Genomic DNA, 17,720 nt, shown 5'->3' with positions numbered 1-17,720 from the left:
GAACTATTCAATGTACAGTAGGAGGAAATATGGGGATGCTCGAAAAAGTAGGATGCTCGTAACTATTGGTTAATTTCAATTGAAAAAAAATAAAATTACTATTAATTTTAATATAAATTATTAATTAAAAAATTAATAAAATGAAAAACCGAAATAAATTTATATTAATTATTAATTATTAATAATATTAAATTAATTAATATTTAGATTAGCATCCCCCTTTTTCTCAGTATCCCACTTTTTCCGTTAACTGTATAAATGAAAACAAAAAATGACTTATTTTTAAAGATTTGCTTCAATAATTTTTTCAGGAATGTTTTCAAAATCAAATTCAAATTTTCTAAGACCCCAATTGACTTCAATTTCACCCATCCCATCACAGACAATTGTTGGTCTGAATTTCTTTCTTTCGTATGACACGGCCAACAAGTAGTACCCATTCTTTGTAAAAAATATCATTTTCTTATCAGCTAAATACCCACATCCCATGACTTCTCCGTCATTAAATCTTCCCGCCATATCATCTCCTCTTCCTTTCATGTTAAATATCTTTCCATCATCCGAGTGCATTCCAACACCGCCTTCTATCCACCCAACATGATTTTTACAGCTTGGGAGGTTCAAATTTGTTTCTGAGACTCCCATTGACACAACCAAATTACTGAAAGTTTGTGGATTTGAAATGTCTCGTAAAGTGACTTCAAAGTAATAAATTGGTGTCATTTTAAATACGACTGAAGTCTTGGTGTGGTCCACAAATAGGTGCTCTTTGCTACTCCAAAATCCAGTTGTGTATATCGCCTCTTTGCCAATCGTTTTCTTTGTAAAAATGCTTTTTCGTTGCACATACGACATACCCGGCTCGACATAAAATTGAAGTTTTTTAAAAGATTTCTGAAGTTTCTTTAAAAGACGGGAATGTGGGTATGTTGTGTTGTTGATAATATCAGAAGTATTTGTATGGAATAAGTTGCTCAACGAATCAAGAGCTTTATCATCTACGTCTTTATTGTATGCTTTTTCTTTGTGATCAAAAGTGTGTTCACTTTGTTGTACAAGTGTAGATGGTGTATTCAAAAGGAGAATTTTTAGTTCAGCAACGTCTTTCTCAAGTGCAGAAATGCGAAGGTCTCGCATAGAAAGTTCATTGGAATAAAATGCCATACATTCCTGGACTTGGCGACTCAATTCAGATATCATTTCGTTCATTTCATTCATTGTAATCTGATTGGAATTTGTTTTTTTTTAATAATTTATTGTGAAGTTTGTATTCAAATTAATGTAATTTGGATGGAAATTGGAAGTTTTTAGACGGAAATATAATAACATTAAAAATTATTCAAACTTTCAATAAAATATTAAAAAAATATGGAAATTATTAGTTTTTATTATTTTTGTTAATATAATTAACTAATCAATAAGAATCTTTAGAATTGAATGCCAAAAAATTTGCAAATCATTTAGAGTTTAGATCAACTTTCCCGTTTTTTCTATTATTAATGTGTATAATAATAATAATAATAATTTTAAATTTTAAGTCTCTTTGGATTTTAATAAATAAAGTTTTTTTTTATACTTTTCTCCGAGACGAACTGCAATTATAATTGTATTTACAGTAGGGAAAATGAACTTTAGCCTAAAAAAGTACCTATATTTTTTTAAAACGCGGGTTTTTACAAAAAAAAACAAATATTTTAGAAAATTGACTTTTATATATGTATAGTTAATAAGTTTAATACAACAATAAAAATTAATTAGTTTTTCTTTGGGCTAAAATTAATTTGCTGGGCGAAAGTATAATGGACCAACTGGATTTTGTTTGTTCAAATAAAAAAACAAAATAATAATAACAATATTTTATTTCAAGAAAAAATATTGATTTATATTTTAAACAAATAAGTTTTTATATATAATTTAGTTTCTTTTTTCAAAAGTTAAAAAAGCCTACATATTAGTAATATCAGAAATTTCTTAAACGAATATAATATCATATTATTTATATCAAAATAGTTTAAAAATACACTTTAAAATATTATTTCTAAATTATTCATCACCTTTAAAACCAATTTTGCCGAATATGACTCAAGATTTTATAAAATGTGATTAATTAATACTGTTTCGAACTAAACTTTAATTCCAAATGCAAAACCCTTTAAGTCTTAAAGAGAACGAATCAAAAATAATAGAGAGAGCAACCTATAAGAAAATAAAAGGAATTTTATTCGACAGTTTTGGAAAGGACAATTTTGATATTCACACATCCACCCTCAACAAAAAGCTTTTGGGAGAGGACAACTTTTGTATTATATTTGAAGACAACAGTTCTTCCAAATTTGGAATTCATATCACACAAAAAGTTACAAAACAACGACAATGGATTACTGATGACAAAGCGATGATATTTAAAATCACAACAAATGGGTGTGAGGATCTTCATCGATACAAACTTGACAAGAAGTATAGCAATATGGCTTTTTATTTGCCAAGCAAAGATGATGAAGAGCTCTTGTTGTGTGGATATGATGATTTGACTATTTACAAAAATCGAAACAAACCTGTTGATTGTGACGGCTATTATTTTGGTATTGACAGATATTTATTTAACGGAAACATTTTTTATCTACATCGAATGATAGTGGTGAAATTACAATGAGTATTAATAAAATACATTTTGTGAAGTTTTTTTTATTAAATTGTGTATTAAATTAATTGTCAAAAACAGGAGTTATTCAATAACAACTTATAAATATTTATCGTTATGTATTTTTAAATGGAACAAATATTATTGTCTTTTCAAAATAAATTGCTATAAAATCAAAAATGTATTTAATTTAAATTATTATTTTAATTATACTCCTTTATTATAATATCAATACAGAAAGTGTTTGTATAATTATTAAATTTATGAAAAATGTATAAAACTGTTTTATAAAAAAATGAAAACATTTATAAATTTTCACACAATTAATTATTTGTCAACATATTATTAAATTTAGTTAATTAAATTATTTAATCACATCTTTAGCATTTTCATCTTCTTCGTCAATAAGGTTATTCTGATATAAATTATCACAAATATTAACATTGAATTGCGTTTCTTCATTTTCTTTGTGTGTATCATTTTCTATTGTTGTTTTATTTTTATCTTCAATAATATTGTTACTTAAAACGACCACTGAAGACACTACAAGTAATACAATTCCCGTGTTTAAACAAACAAGTCCTACAATAAACCCAATTAATGCGGCATTTCTGGTATCCAAAGTGTTTTGGTAACAATTTTTTCCATTTTTATCTCCAACAACTGAAATGCATGGTGGGCTTTTTCTTAACGTGTTCCACCCACAACATTTGAATGCACTTTCTATGTTTGGCAAACTTGTTACAGTATTATAGTCGGTAGAAAAATAGAGCGAAAAAAATGAATATCCAAATAAAATCACAACTCCAAGTGACACAAAAACAAAAAGAAACAAAAAGAAACAAAAATGTGTATGAGAACAGTCCAATGACATTTAAAGTGTTTTTGTGTTTTTGTATAATGACAACAATAAGTGACAAAACACCAATAAAAAATGAATAGGAAGATGTTGAGATAAGAACAGCAAAATATGTATCTTTAGATTGCAATGATAATATATTATCAAGAGAAATGTCTGAAAGTGTAATCATGTTTTTAGCTGGACCAAAGTATAAATAAGGAATGACAAGACTACTTAATATATATGTCACTTTATATTGTTTTGTTAACTTACATGAAAAAATACAACAAATGTATTTTATAAAACGTATAATATTTTACATTCGGATTAAATTTTTATTGGAAAACAGTTTAAATGTTTTATTTTGTGTTTGAAATTGTCAATTAATTCATCTCGAATAAAATAATAATAATTTGTATATAAAGAACAATATCACTTTAATAATGGTTTAAATTTTTATTTATTCTCAAATGAAACATTTGATAATTATTATCATATCTAGAAATATGAAACAAAATATGTTATTATATATAAAAATGTTATTGTCATGAATATGTAAATATGTTACTCTATGAAATAAACACATGTTTTTGATTTTAATTTACAGTATGTGAGAAAAGTATGTGAGAATGAGAAAACCCTGTGGATTCAACAAAAATTACATATTTGTTTTTCTTTTTTTAAATAAAAATGTTTTTCTTTAAAAAAAACAATCTAAATAATATAATTATGAGCTCCAGGAATGTTGCTTTTAGTGGCTTAGACCATACAACACTTGAAAAGAATCTAAAGTATTGTCCTGGCCCAGTGAAAGAAATAGCCCAAAGAACATTCAGCAAACATTGCAACTTTTGTGAATTGCCCCTGAATGTTCAGGTGTATTTGATGAATATTGAAAGAGAAATTTTCAATGGAATTAATACGGAAAAGGTGACCGAGAGTAAACTATGTAGAGTCTTTGCTTTAACTTCAAGTCAGTTTAATATCAACAAACGAAGAGGTATGGAGACGGCATTGTTTGGAAAAAAAGATAACGGAAGACCGTCACTTTTAACTGAAACACAATGGGGAATTGTCAAGAATTTGATTCTTGATAATGAAAAGTTTCCAGGAAAATGCAAAGCTATCAGCATAACTTATTTGAGGTTGTTTATAATAAAAACCTTCAACGTTGATGTGTCAAACCATGTTATTTATGATAAAATACATAAAAATTGGAACTTTTCGATTGTTACTGTGTTTGCTGAAGACCAATCTCGATTGACCTACGACGAAGATGCCGTGTTGAAGTATTACATTGCACTGCCACTTTTTTAAATGGCATCCCATCACCATTTATTTTGAATTTGGATGAGTCAGGGTATCAGCCATGGCCAGACAGGCAAATGGTGAAGGGAGTATTCACTGCTGGTTTTTCCACAGACAGTAAAATGAAATATGGAGTCGAACGTGACATTGCTCGATCCACTGTCGTTTGCACTATTACCCCCTCACAACCTCTTCCTTGTATGATTGTAACAAAATACAAAAGAGTTGCAGTTGAATTCTTGAAATTGGGTTGGATGGAAACGGGAAACATCGTCAGTTATAGCAAAAACGGTTTTATCAACAGTGACTTATTTATACAATACATCAACGACGTTGTAGTACCTTATATTGTCGACATGAGAATTAAGACTGGTTATATTGATAAGGCCGTTCTGATATTTGATCAGTGCACGTGCCACTCAATCGAAGATGTGAGGTTGTTGCTCAAGTCGAATGTCCAAGTCAACGAGAAAATCATCAACGTGAACTGTGAAATCGTATGTTTGGTGCCTCACACCTCACATTTAACACAACCATTAGATGTTGGGGTGTTTGCAGCCCAAAAAAGAAGACTGAATTCGTTGTATGCTAAGTTCAGAGATGTCATAAAAATTAAAGATAGAGTTGGCGAGGAAGAAACAACAACGACAGAAAGTGAAGAAGTTGAAGAAAAAGAAGAATCAAATGATGTGATTGGAAGCCAAGATCCCATTGAAGAACCAATAATACCTCAACAGTTTAAGGAAATGTTTCAGGAAGTGCTGGCAAATCCACAAGAAGCGATATCACCATTTAAAAAGAAGGCTGGTACGACTGTCAACGAAAGGATGGTGGATGACAACCAATCAGAAGATCGCAACGAAATACCAAATGAAACTAAAATTGTTGAATTCGGTGATGGAGAGGACTTAGAAAAAAAGTTTGCCAAATACCTCAACTCAATTCTGAAGTCTTATTTCCAAACAACCACTCCGGATGTGTGCACGCAGGCTTTTAGGCAAGTTGGTATTGATTTCAGAATTGTTGATAGTGGTATGAGGGTTGCGTATGTGGATATTGGAGTGTCACGCAGAGTAACAGCAGAAATACCGAAACTGTTAAGTATACCACAGTTATACTCAATTGAATGCGTCAAAACCAAAAGCTTGAAAATATCTGCAGTTCGAAAGCTTTCAATGTGTTTTGAGGGTTATTCGTGTCAGTCTGTTTGCAAGCCGTTAAAAAGAAAAGAACGGGATGTTGTATGTAAAGTTGTGAAGAAAAAGACGACCAAAAAAATCTCAAAAAGAACTAAAAATGGGGTTGAGAATTTAATCGATTGATTTTTATCTTTTTAATCAGTTGTATCGCCGAGTTTACATTACTGTTTCCTATCACAGGTCAGAATGGTCACTGTTTGAATCAACATATGTCTGAACTATCATAAGTCCTTCCAATAGAAAATATTCGTTTGTTAAACTTTCTTTCGTTATTGAGATATTAACTTGTAGAACTTGCTCGCAAAAACTCTTAAATTAAACGTTGCCTGCTTTGAATCGTCTAGCTGCTATGGCTGATTTGTCCAGTATTCCTGGGATTCTTTAGCGTGAGGTCTGAGTCAATTAGTTGGTAAGTGCTGGCTGGCTGTTCACACTCTGAAAGCTGCTTTGTAGGTTTTTAAACAAATTGAAAGAGAAAATGAACTGTAAATAAGTGATTTTTTTATTTGATCTTTTTGAATTTTTTGAAATAAAAAAATAATAATTTTATTACATAAAAGTTACACAATTGTAACTTTTGTTGAATCCACAGGGTTTTCTCATTCTCATATACTATTCTCACATACTGTAATAATCAAACACCATAAGCAAACAATAAGAAAAACACCCAAAACAATATAAAAAGTGTTCATTAATGCAGACATTAACAATTTTCAATTATCCGTTTTTGAGTTTTTTATTATTGTGTAACATTAATTGATATCATGTGTGTTAAATATTACAAATAATATATAATTTACATTTCAAATTTATTTATTACATTCAAAATTGATATAATAGTTATATTATTAATATTTTTTTTATAAATCAAAGGAAGTTTTGTTGTTTTTTTTTCACTACACAATTTCATAATAGTTTTTACAATAATAAAGGGATTCATGAGGATTGTTAATTTTTTTTTGAGGATAATACATATCTTAAACATAATTTCTTTCAATTTGGATTTTTTTGCCTAAGATCAAAAAGGTATATTTTGAAACACGTGATTTTATTCAAAAATGCTATTTATGGATTTTTTGAAAGATGATTCTTGGTGCTGATTTTTACAAATAAAATAATCTATTTCTATTTTTTGATTTACCACAAGACTAACTTTGGTTTAAATGAAAACATTTGACAGACATTTAAATTATCGAAAAAGTCGATTTTTTAATCAAAATCACAAAACAAATTAATCTACAATTTTTAATCTTTTTCACAAAAAATACAATTTATTATAAATCAATTCATGATATTTCAAACAATAAAAATTGATAGCAAATAACGTATTAATAACTTATACTTTATGCGATGACAATTTATGTATTTGCGCAAATTCAAAACGAGAGGTTTTGGATAACGATAAAACAACGATTGATAAATAAACAAATTTTTAAAATAAAATTATTTTTGTTTTAAACGGTTTTATTTATTTTTCAAAACATATATACACAAGAAATATATGTTTATATTATTTTTATATAATACGATATTAATTTCAATAAATGTATCTTTAATTCAATAATCAATTTTGTATATTATTTGGCGTTTTTGTTGTGTTTTGACTATTTTTGATATAATCAATTAACAAAACTCACTTTATAATAATTCTTTCATAATTTTATTTATAGAATTTTAAATCAATAGTGGCAGTGCTATAAATATCTCTGAGGATGGTAAGTCGTGTAACAAACAGACATTATCAACACGGACTTAAACATCTAAAAAGTGAAATGACGTGTTCCCATATTCAAAAATTGTAACTTACTCAATATACATTTCAGACAGACGTAAAAGTGATAACTTTCTATTTCTGTCATCCTCAGAAAATAATTGCCATCCTCAGAACTGTAAATTTGTTTAAAACACAAGTTAATATCAAAATGAAACAATCATATTAAAATATACACAATATGATTAACTTTGTTATTAGAATAAATTTGAATAATTGCATAAATTACAAAATTATTAATAAATTTGTTATTTTAAAAATGCATTATTATTAAATCAGTGTTTTCGACTTTTTCAATTTTCATTTTGATAAAAAAACAATTATCAATTTAAACGTAAATTTCAATTATTATGTTATAAAGACAGATTCGGAAATAATTTCAATAAGTATATAATCATAATATGAACAAGTTTAATTCACGCTTTATTATTTCCCGTCTTAAGTAAGCGAGATATAATTATTGTTTTTGTTTACTGATTATCGTGGCGATTTTTTGATTGTTTTTATTTTTTGGCATTTATGACAAATTATTACCATTATTTAAAATTCGAACTTTGACTCGAAATATTAAGTGTAAATTATAACTTGAGTTATGAAAGTGGGTCTTATGGGGAACTGAACCTTATTGATTTGTTTTTTGTATCCTCAGAAAAATATTTTTTAAAAAGGATAGCTATAATCCTAAGGATACACCTTATCCTCAAGAAACCCTAAAATAAAATCTAGTTCGATTAAAAATTTAAGCTTTTTGAGATATATAGTAAAATATAATATTTATTGCTATAACTTGAAAAACGTTTTGTATTTTTTTTTTCAAAAACAGAAATAAAAAAATAGTAAAAATACATGTTTAGGTTATTAACTAAAACCATACTTTTTGTTAATATTTTTAAATCCACTAAAATAGAAAAACTTTTCAAATACTAAAAACTGTTTTTGTTGTTATTATTGTGTCAATCCACAATCAATTGCAACCACTTAATGTTTATTTTTAAAATTGAACATGATGATTTGGTAAATAAAAAGAATGCATAATTACAAATTATCACACTTTTCATTTAGTAAATACAAAATACAACACAATTCAACAATCTAAAAATACGATAGAAGCATTATGATGCAATTGATTTTAATTAGTAAAAAATCGAATTTTTAAATATTGTCGAGTAAATTTAAAGAAATAAATATTTTTTGAATTGGCTTGTTATTGTTCATTGAAAAACCTGTTAATTAAATTAATTTCAATGTGAAGGAGTTAATATATATAACCAACAAAAATCAAATATAATTATAATTTTATTGTGTACAAGTTGAGATTTAATCCAAAACAGAGGCGTCTCTGTGTTTTGCTCTATATGCATACTATATTCAATAAAAATAAAAATATAATTTAATAACAAATAGTTGTTTATAATAAAATATAGTTAATTTTATCAACTTGCACTTTTTCTAACTTTACTACTAATAAATATACTAATAAATATACTAATAAATATAATAAAAATATAACTTTAATATAACAATCAAATGAGTCGACTTGATGGATATCATATGATGATAGTGTCACAGTACTTTAATGCAATACAAGACTTTATAGCACTTGAATGTGTAAACAAGAAGTTTATGAATAACATGGAAAAGTTTCATTTCAATTAAATACCACTCAACAAACAGACAATCAAATATTTTCCACATATAGAAACATTAAATATTTGGTCACCCACCGACCAATGTTTTGGGAACAACATTTATAAGTCCACCGACATAGACCCAATCGATAAGATCGACTTCTATCAAATTAATATTTGGTATGAGATGACATACTCTCGCACGTGTAGAGTGACGCACTCTAATTGTTCATTCAAGAGACTTTTATACACAAGACAAGACACCATTGTTTGTGGTACAAATATACCTGCAAACACTGTCATCATCTGTGACATCTGTTTTCTTGATTCTCACATCGAGTCTATTGTTATTCCCAATACAGTCACTTCTATTGGTAATCACTCCTTTGAAAATTGTTCCAAATTAACTTCTGTGAAGATTTTGTCTCCTCTTCAGTTCATTGGAATTTCGTGTTTTGCGCGCTGCAGTGGGTTGAAGTCGATAGAACTCCCCGACACAGTCACACACATGGGAGACGCCACGTTTTATAACTGCACCAGACTCTCTTCCATTCGACTTCCAAATGCACTTCCAACACTCTCAACAAATTGTTTTGGACTTTGCAAGTGTTTGGAAAGCGTCACATTCCCACAACAAGTCAATGCAATTGGTGAATTCTGTTTTGGTGAGTGTTTGTCGTTGACAAGTGTGGACATTCCTCATTGCACCAATTTTAATGAAGAAAAGGCGTTTCACAAATGCACAAATTTGACTTCTGTTGATATCAGAGGATGTCTGTCGCAATTCCAGTCGTCCTGTTTTAAACATTGCAATTCATTAAAAACAGTCAACTTTTCCTCTGCAATTTGTGACATTCAAAATTCTGCGTTTGAGTTGTGTGAATCGTTGCAAGAAATCACACTGCCAAGCAAAATTTCAAAACTCGAGTTCAAGTGTTTTTGCAATTGTTGTAACATGAGCAAAATTGATATTCCAAACAGTGTCTCCGTCATTGAAAGTCGGTGCTTTTGTAATTGCATCAATTTAAAGAATGTCGTCTTACCACAAAATATCACAAGACTGGGCTTGTCGTGTTTTAGTAAATGTATAAGTTTATCAAACATCATCGTTCCAACTCATTTAAAAATCATTGGAGATTACTGCTTTGAAAAGTGCACTTCCCTTGAAAAAGACGTACCAACAACAGTCACACACATCGGCATGAACTGTTTCATTGATTGCAAAAGTGTTCATATTATATTAATAATAAATTGTGTTCTCTTGTTTATTTATTATTTCATTTTATTAGTTAATTTTAATAAATTATAAATTATAATTTATAATAAATAAATAATTAATAAATAAAATAAAAAAACTTTATATTCCTCATTCACTATATCGTTTTTTACCATTATTTCAAAATATGTATAGTTTGGACGAACACAAACACAAATTCTGGCTGAAAAAAATTATGAAATTAACACTGGCAAACAACCAGTTGAATCCGGTTTGCAGTTATAATAATACCCGATTTTAATACATTATTATTAATTATAATACATTAATAATAAATAAATAATAATTGTAATTTTAATAAATACAAAATTTACAGAATATATAGATTCTTCTTGTTAAACAAACAATATAATAAAACAACTAACCTATAAAAATGAAATAGAAATGAACAGCGCCGCCTCTTGCAATCCACTCACAGTCCCAACTGCGCCACTCATTGAAAGTCAAACGGACAAACAAGTCCCTTTTCAACAACAGCAATACCCAATTCAGTTTTTCTTAATATCAAGGACCAGCTTATTCAGAATATCAACCACCGCAATATCAACAAACCTATAACCAAAGTACACCAATCTTTGCGCAACAAACAGTCGAAGACAACAACACACTCAACGTGAAATACAACAAAGTCTTCATCATCTTGTTTGCACTTGGATTTCTGGTTGTGGTCCCGTGGTTGGCTGGTTTTATCATATCACGAAAAACAACAAGTAAGACAGTCAGAGTCCTCGGGTGGGTGTCACTCCTTTTGTTTTGGGTAGTCGGTCTCATACTTTGCTTCATACCAGCAATGATTATTTAATACTTTTAATACTTTTGATTTTGTTGTTGTTTGTTATTTTTAACGTAAATAATATAAAAATGAAATTTTTGATGTTCTCAATTATCTAGAACACAATAAAAAAAATTTGATTGTAATAAACAGTGTTATTATATTTTAAATAGATTGTTGTTGTTTTAAATCAACTTTTGTGATAAAACATTAAACCAAAAAAACACAAATTTGAATAATTTAATTATTTTTTTAAATACTTTGATAAGATAAAAGAATATTAGTATGTTTTGAAACTTGAACTCCTGTGAATCCCAATTGTGAACAAACTGATATCTTGGTTCCTGCTTTGATTCCAACACTCGGAATGTTGAATCACTTAAAGAACCGGCCTATTTTATTTATTATGTTATTTCATATATACTTCAATACCATTCAATTACTATTATGGGGTTTATTATTATTGGTTATAAACTCTAATTAACTAATAGTATTAGTATTATGTACTTTTTAATTATATTTATACTATATTATATTATTAAAAATTGGAATTATTTACTATTTTCATAACTATTATAAATACTAATTTTTACAACCTAATTAAGTTTAGTTTAATTAAATAGTTACAATATAGTATATTTAACTTCTAAAAGTTATAGTAATAATTAACTCTTACTTTTATCAATTGAAGAGGTGATACAAACAAAGTGCTAACCAATTCAATTAACCATTTAGCCACACGATTATACAACGGGGAACGTTGATATAACAGGAACAGGACTTTTCTTTTCATTTGGGTTCTTATCTATCTTTGACGACATCAAGTTGTTTTCTAAGACCACATTTTGTTGTGTTTCATTACAAATATTTCCTTCATCTTTGAAAACAGAAATTGATGGAATTTGGATTTCTTTTTTGCTTGTGGTATTTGTGGTATTTCAACGATTTTTTCTATTTTTTCTTCGTTTTGTTCAATTGTGGGATGGTTGTCTTGTATCTTGTCTTTTTTATCTTCTTTAGTTTCCTTATTAGTTTCCTTATTATTTCCACTGTAATAGCTTTTATTTCCGATTTTAGTTTCTTCATAGTACTTTTCTTGGCGTCATTATTTTGTCTGACCGTGTTATAGTCGTCGATGTGTTTCTTTTCTGTGTCTTTGAAGCAATCGATGATAAATTGTTTGTTTTGTTTTTTTTTCTTCTGTCGACTTCTTAGTTCTTATAAATATATATATAACGTTTGAATTTTCCTTTACGTTAAAATTCAAACGTAAAGGAATTGTTTGGTATCTCTGGTATATAACTCCAGTCAGTGTGACACTTTCTGTCTTCTTCTTCACATCTGTCGCAGTTTCCAGTGAACTGTTCTTGTCATCACTTTCGACGTTTTCAAATTTGGTTTGGACTTTCTTTGTCTCCTCGTGGTCTTTCTTTTTAACACTCAAATCGTCGTCTTTCAGCTGTTTGTTGAAATTAACAATTTCCGCTTCAAATGAGTACCCACAAAGTCGTCCTTCTTATTCTTTGGCACCAATGGAGTCGGTTTCATTTTATTTCTAATTGGAATCGACGGCTTCTTCTGCTCTTTGGGGGTGTTTGGACTTGGACTTTTGGCGGGATAATTTGGGCGTTGGATTTCTTGTTGATACGGATGGGGTTGTTTTGGTTGTTGTTGTAGTTTCGGTGATGGCGATTTGGTGTATTGCGTCGGCGCACTTTGTTGGACCTGATTTTCAACCTTTTCAATTTCCGACGGCAATTTATTGACTTCGTCAATTTTCTCAGTTTTGGTAGGAAAGCGACTTTGAAGACCATCAATCGACTTTTTCATGTCGACATTTTGAATTAAAAGGTCAGAGAACTTTGACGCCATTTGATCCAAAAAAGTTTTCATCTCGTCCAGTTTTGAATCTAAAGTCACAATATTGTTTGTTAAACCACCAATTTGGGAACGAGTTGAAACTGATTCATTAAGAAGTTGATCCATCCAATTCTCAATACAGATCAGTCGACCACTCCGTGTGTTGGAATTAACTTGGGGAACAACGCATTCTTGTTCACAAACATCATCTTAAATTGAAAGTTTGGTATTTGATATTTATTAATAGTAGTTATAGTATTATAGTAGTTATAGTTATAATAGTAGTTATAATCTTATAGCCACTTCATTAAAGCTATTTATTGATATTGTTTAATTATCAAGTAAATATTATTTAAAATTTATTAATTAAATATTCTGATATTGTAATTTTAAGTTGGCTCTGTAATACAATTTAAAATTAGATGTGTGTATTAAATATTAATAGAGTTACACATAATGTATTAACTATATAATATTAAAAGTAAATAACACAATAATAAAAACCAAAAATAAATAATTTAGAATTATAAAATATATTTCGATACTACTAAATTTTTCTTTCTAATTTATTAAAAATATACATTAAAAATTTTATAAAACATAAAACAACAATTTTAATTAAGAGTTACAAAAAAATATAGAACCCAACGTAATACTTTCACTAAGAACGATATAAACGACTTTATAAAATGTTTAAATACAATTAAAAACTAAAACTACACAATTCAAACATTATCTTTTAATAATTGATAATGTCTGCAAAATCGCATAGTCCCAATGGGTATATTCAAACTTTTATTGAAATATCAAAAGGCAAGTCTGAGTGTTCACTTAGAGATGTGGTTAAGTATTTACAAACGAACAAATATGATGGCCCTATAAAATTTTATGTGACATTGCTCGACACAAATCACACAAACAAGATGACCCAAAATATGTTTATAAAATTAATGGAATTACTTGAAGCTCAAAATGATTTAGACCGACTCCCAACTTTAATATTTAAAGCAATTGACTCGGACAACTCTGGTTATATTGAACGAAATGAAATAGAGCCAGTGATGTCGAATGCACGCAAATTTGGTGCTCAAGATTTGTATGAATGTCTCAGAGAAGTTGGTCAGCGAATTACAGTGACTGACTTTTGCACTTTAGTTCGACCAATATATGAGTTTGCCCAAGATTCTATTACACACAAGGAAGTTGTGAATATAGCATCTAAGATGTTTGATAACAAGTCCCAAGGCAGAAAAGAAATTTCGATTGAGGAAGCACACTCCTTAGTGAAGATGCTTGGAGCCAAAAGTGATGTTGAACTCTACACCAGTTTTGCTGATGTTGATGGCAATAACAAAGTGGATAAAGTAGAGTTTGTACATTTAGCAACAGTGTTAAAAGAGTATTTGCAGGCTTTTAAACACCGAAGAAGTCAATTACAAGGAGTGGGGTTAAATGATCCAGAATCATTTTGTATAACTGCCAGATTCTACTTTAAAATGCTTGATAATGATGAGAATGGTGTGATTTCTCCTGAGGAATTATGTGTTGGTGCATCTAAATTTAAGAATATGGAAGAAGGAGATGTTTTGAAAAATGCTCAAAAGTATGTTGAAGAAAGTGGATGTATCAATTTTGAAGTGTTTAAAAAATGTTTGCAGAGTTTCTGACACTCGACCAGAAAGTCACTGAATTTAAACTTGAAGAAAACAACAGTTAACCAAATGAAATGTATGCTGAAATAATGAACGCATATTTTGAAAAAAAAGAAAAAAAAGGAAAAAGACTGTGTTGTTGTATGATAAATGGTATCGGATTCATATTCCTTTTAATTTTCAATTTTTTAAATTGTTTCGCATTTAAAGTTTAACATTATCAATAACTAACAAATTATACAACATAAATTCTAATTATAATAATTTATTTAAAAAATAACATAATATAATTGTTAAATACATTTTGAAGTCATCAGTAACTACTTTATTACATAACTATGATGTTTCAAAGTTCTAGCAAAATGTTATGTATTGTTGTTGTGTTAGTAATAAGTTCAAGCTCTCGTTACATTATTTTTGGTAATGTAAACAATGGGTTCTTTGCTTATAAAGAAGATGCGTGTTATGAAGGCAAAAGAGTGTATTATAAATACACTGTATCACCCGATTCTAAACGAGTAATAAAATACTTTGGAATTGATTGTCAAAATTTAATTCTTCCAGAACCGTTCAATTACTTTAATATTTCGGATATAATTCCTTCTTATTTTGTAGCCGTGAAACATTATACAAGACAAGATGATTGTACTTTATTTAACAATAACACTTTTGTTGAAACAAATTATTTTCCAAAAGGGTGCCTGACATTCAAAAATACTTATTTTAAATTTACTAAATTTGGAAAAGAATTGTTCAAAAAGTTTTATTCAAATGGTTACTGCCAGAATGATATTATTAACATTGAAATATTTGGTATTGACAAGTGTCTGATATCAACGAAAGAACTATGTGAAGATTGTCATTCTTTAAAATTTGTAATGTCACAATTAGATTAATTTATTGTTTATTTTTTATTTGTATAAATTAACCTTACGATTCTATTTTTTTCTTTTATAAAACATTTTTTTGGAAAAAAATGTTTTGTTGATGAAAACGCCAATACCGTCAGTGTTTTAATTAAAACAGTTCCAAAAATTAAAGAAAAAAGAAAACCTATAAATTATTGTTTGCGAGATTAATTTGTTTACATTTCAAAAAAGTTGCCACAAGGTAAGTTTTTTATATTTCATATCAAGTTCAAAAAAATAAATTTGTGTTTTATTTAAAACAGTAACAGTATCGCAAGGTTTAAAAAAATAAAAAGTATTCACTTACTATTAACAACATTTTTTACACTATGCAATATTATCAAATTAATTACACATTAATAATTATAAAAAATAACGAAGATTGATGTTAAAACAAATACAATAATAATCATTTTTGTTCGTTTAAATATATTTTGTAAATCATAATATTTGTATTAAAATTGATACAATTATATAAATAACAAATGTATATTTTTTCAATTAATCATTCATAAATATTATTTATATTTAACAATATACATATACAACAATTGATATCTCCATTCAATTTACATATTTTAAATATGAATTAAAATAATAAATAATAATCACTGTTTTTTAATAAAAAACTACACATAATAATTTATCACTAATTTTTACAATTTGAAATATCAATCAATTTGAATGTAATTAATATATTAAAAACATTCCAAATATAAGATAATTATTAACAGTAATAACAACAATTGTTAAAATAGACTTAATACAACACGATAAAAAACAAATTATTTCATTCATAATTATAACCAGTGATTACTTGCGACCAAATGTATAAAAATAATTATTAATTTGATATTAATTAAAAAATCAACAACAGTCATTACTTTTCAAATATAGTTTTATCGGGTAACTTACTTTGTAACCATCGGTGAACAAATCTCATTTCTTTTTCAAAGTGACTCATAGACATATCATCATTCACACAAAATACATACGGTCGAATCTCTTCTGTTTGTATCTTTCCAACGACGTTATCTTCATGGTCATCAGCAAACATTAAAAATTTGACATTATTTCGTTCTCGTACATCCTCTCCATATCCTTTCATCACTGCGAATATCCCTGCCATATATGACCAATTGGTTGTCTGCCAAGCTCTTGAACGTTTACTTCTAGTGTTCTCAAATTCATTCAAAAACGCGTATTCAAGTTCATACGACACACTTTTTCTGAAGAAGTGAGAAGCGTGAGACATAAAATGGTGTCTTGTATTAACATCCAAGCCAAAGTACTTATTTACAATTCTATTTGAGTGTGATATACAACTGTGTACAAGTGAAGTAGCTTCTAATACGTCTTCTGGTGATGATCTCTCCACATGGACTTGCATTTTATTATCTTTTATAAAGTAGTCTGGAGGTGTTGGTCTATTAAAGAAGACGTCATCATTTAAATAGATAAAACACTCTCCAAGATTCTTTATTTTGTGAAGACTTGTTTCTATGGCTTCACTATTAAATACAGGAAGGTACTTTTGTTCCAAAATTTGTGAGTGTGGAACAATTTCTAAAGTGATGTTATTCCTCTCAAGTTTAAAACTTGTCATGTTGATTGGCGTTTCCAAAAAACTGGGGACTTGGTCTGCAGTAACTATAAAGTAGTTTTTGACATACGGCAAATACTTATATACACTCCGCATTGAATATATTAAAGTATTGGTATTTCTATATCGATTCGGATCAACATCATTCACATATTCTTTTAACTTTTGAATCCATTTTAAATCAGTTCCATTCACCCAAGACCACACAACATCGATTCTGTTGTTACATATATCAGGAAGACTGTTTTTCATTTTCTTTAA

At 28.3% G+C, this 17,720-nt stretch overlaps 6 protein-coding genes across 6 annotated transcripts; 3 read left to right on the top strand and 3 right to left on the bottom strand.

The window, feature by feature from the left end:
* Positions 1 to 282: 282 nt before the first annotated feature.
* EIN_280750 (hypothetical protein) lies at positions 283 to 1,218 on the bottom strand (the record flags this gene model as incomplete). The annotated part of the gene is made up of 1 exon (XM_004257731.1): positions 283 to 1,218. One exon carries the CDS (start codon positions 1,216 to 1,218, stop codon positions 283 to 285), a length of 936 nt encoding a protein of 311 aa, XP_004257779.1.
* Positions 1,219 to 2,140: 922 nt separating this feature from the next.
* Positions 2,141 to 2,653, top strand: EIN_280740 (hypothetical protein; the record flags this gene model as incomplete). The annotated part of the gene is made up of 1 exon (XM_004257730.1): positions 2,141 to 2,653. The coding sequence occupies one exon, from the start codon at positions 2,141 to 2,143 to the stop codon at positions 2,651 to 2,653; it is 513 nt and encodes a 170-aa protein (XP_004257778.1).
* A 6,711-nt stretch (positions 2,654 to 9,364) lies between these two features.
* Positions 9,365 to 10,697, top strand: EIN_280730 (hypothetical protein; the record flags this gene model as incomplete). Its single annotated transcript, XM_004257729.1, has 2 exons — positions 9,365 to 9,379; positions 9,435 to 10,697. 2 exons carry the CDS (start codon positions 9,365 to 9,367, stop codon positions 10,695 to 10,697), a joined length of 1,278 nt encoding a protein of 425 aa, XP_004257777.1.
* Positions 10,698 to 12,891: 2,194 nt separating this feature from the next.
* Positions 12,892 to 13,422, bottom strand: EIN_280720 (hypothetical protein; the record flags this gene model as incomplete). The annotated part of the gene is made up of 1 exon (XM_004257728.1): positions 12,892 to 13,422. One exon carries the CDS (start codon positions 13,420 to 13,422, stop codon positions 12,892 to 12,894), a length of 531 nt encoding a protein of 176 aa, XP_004257776.1.
* Positions 13,423 to 14,048: 626 nt separating this feature from the next.
* On the top strand, positions 14,049 to 14,963 carry EIN_280710 (hypothetical protein; the record flags this gene model as incomplete). Its single annotated transcript, XM_004257727.1, has 1 exon — positions 14,049 to 14,963. The coding sequence occupies one exon, from the start codon at positions 14,049 to 14,051 to the stop codon at positions 14,961 to 14,963; it is 915 nt and encodes a 304-aa protein (XP_004257775.1).
* Positions 14,964 to 16,736: 1,773 nt separating this feature from the next.
* On the bottom strand, positions 16,737 to 17,720 carry EIN_280700 (capsular polysaccharide phosphotransferase, putative; the record flags this gene model as incomplete). Its single annotated transcript, XM_004257726.1, has 1 exon — positions 16,737 to 17,720. A coding segment is annotated over one exon (984 nt), but the record flags the coding sequence as incomplete, so codon positions are not given.

Source organism: Entamoeba invadens (genome assembly GCF_000330505.1).
Source record: "Entamoeba invadens IP1 unplaced genomic scaffold scaff_1105074726471, whole genome shotgun sequence".
Classification (NCBI taxonomy): Eukaryota; Evosea; order Mastigamoebida; family Endamoebidae; genus Entamoeba; species Entamoeba invadens.
The sequence above is the reverse complement of the archived record's forward strand: the minus strand, read 5'-3'. Positions and strand labels throughout refer to the sequence as shown.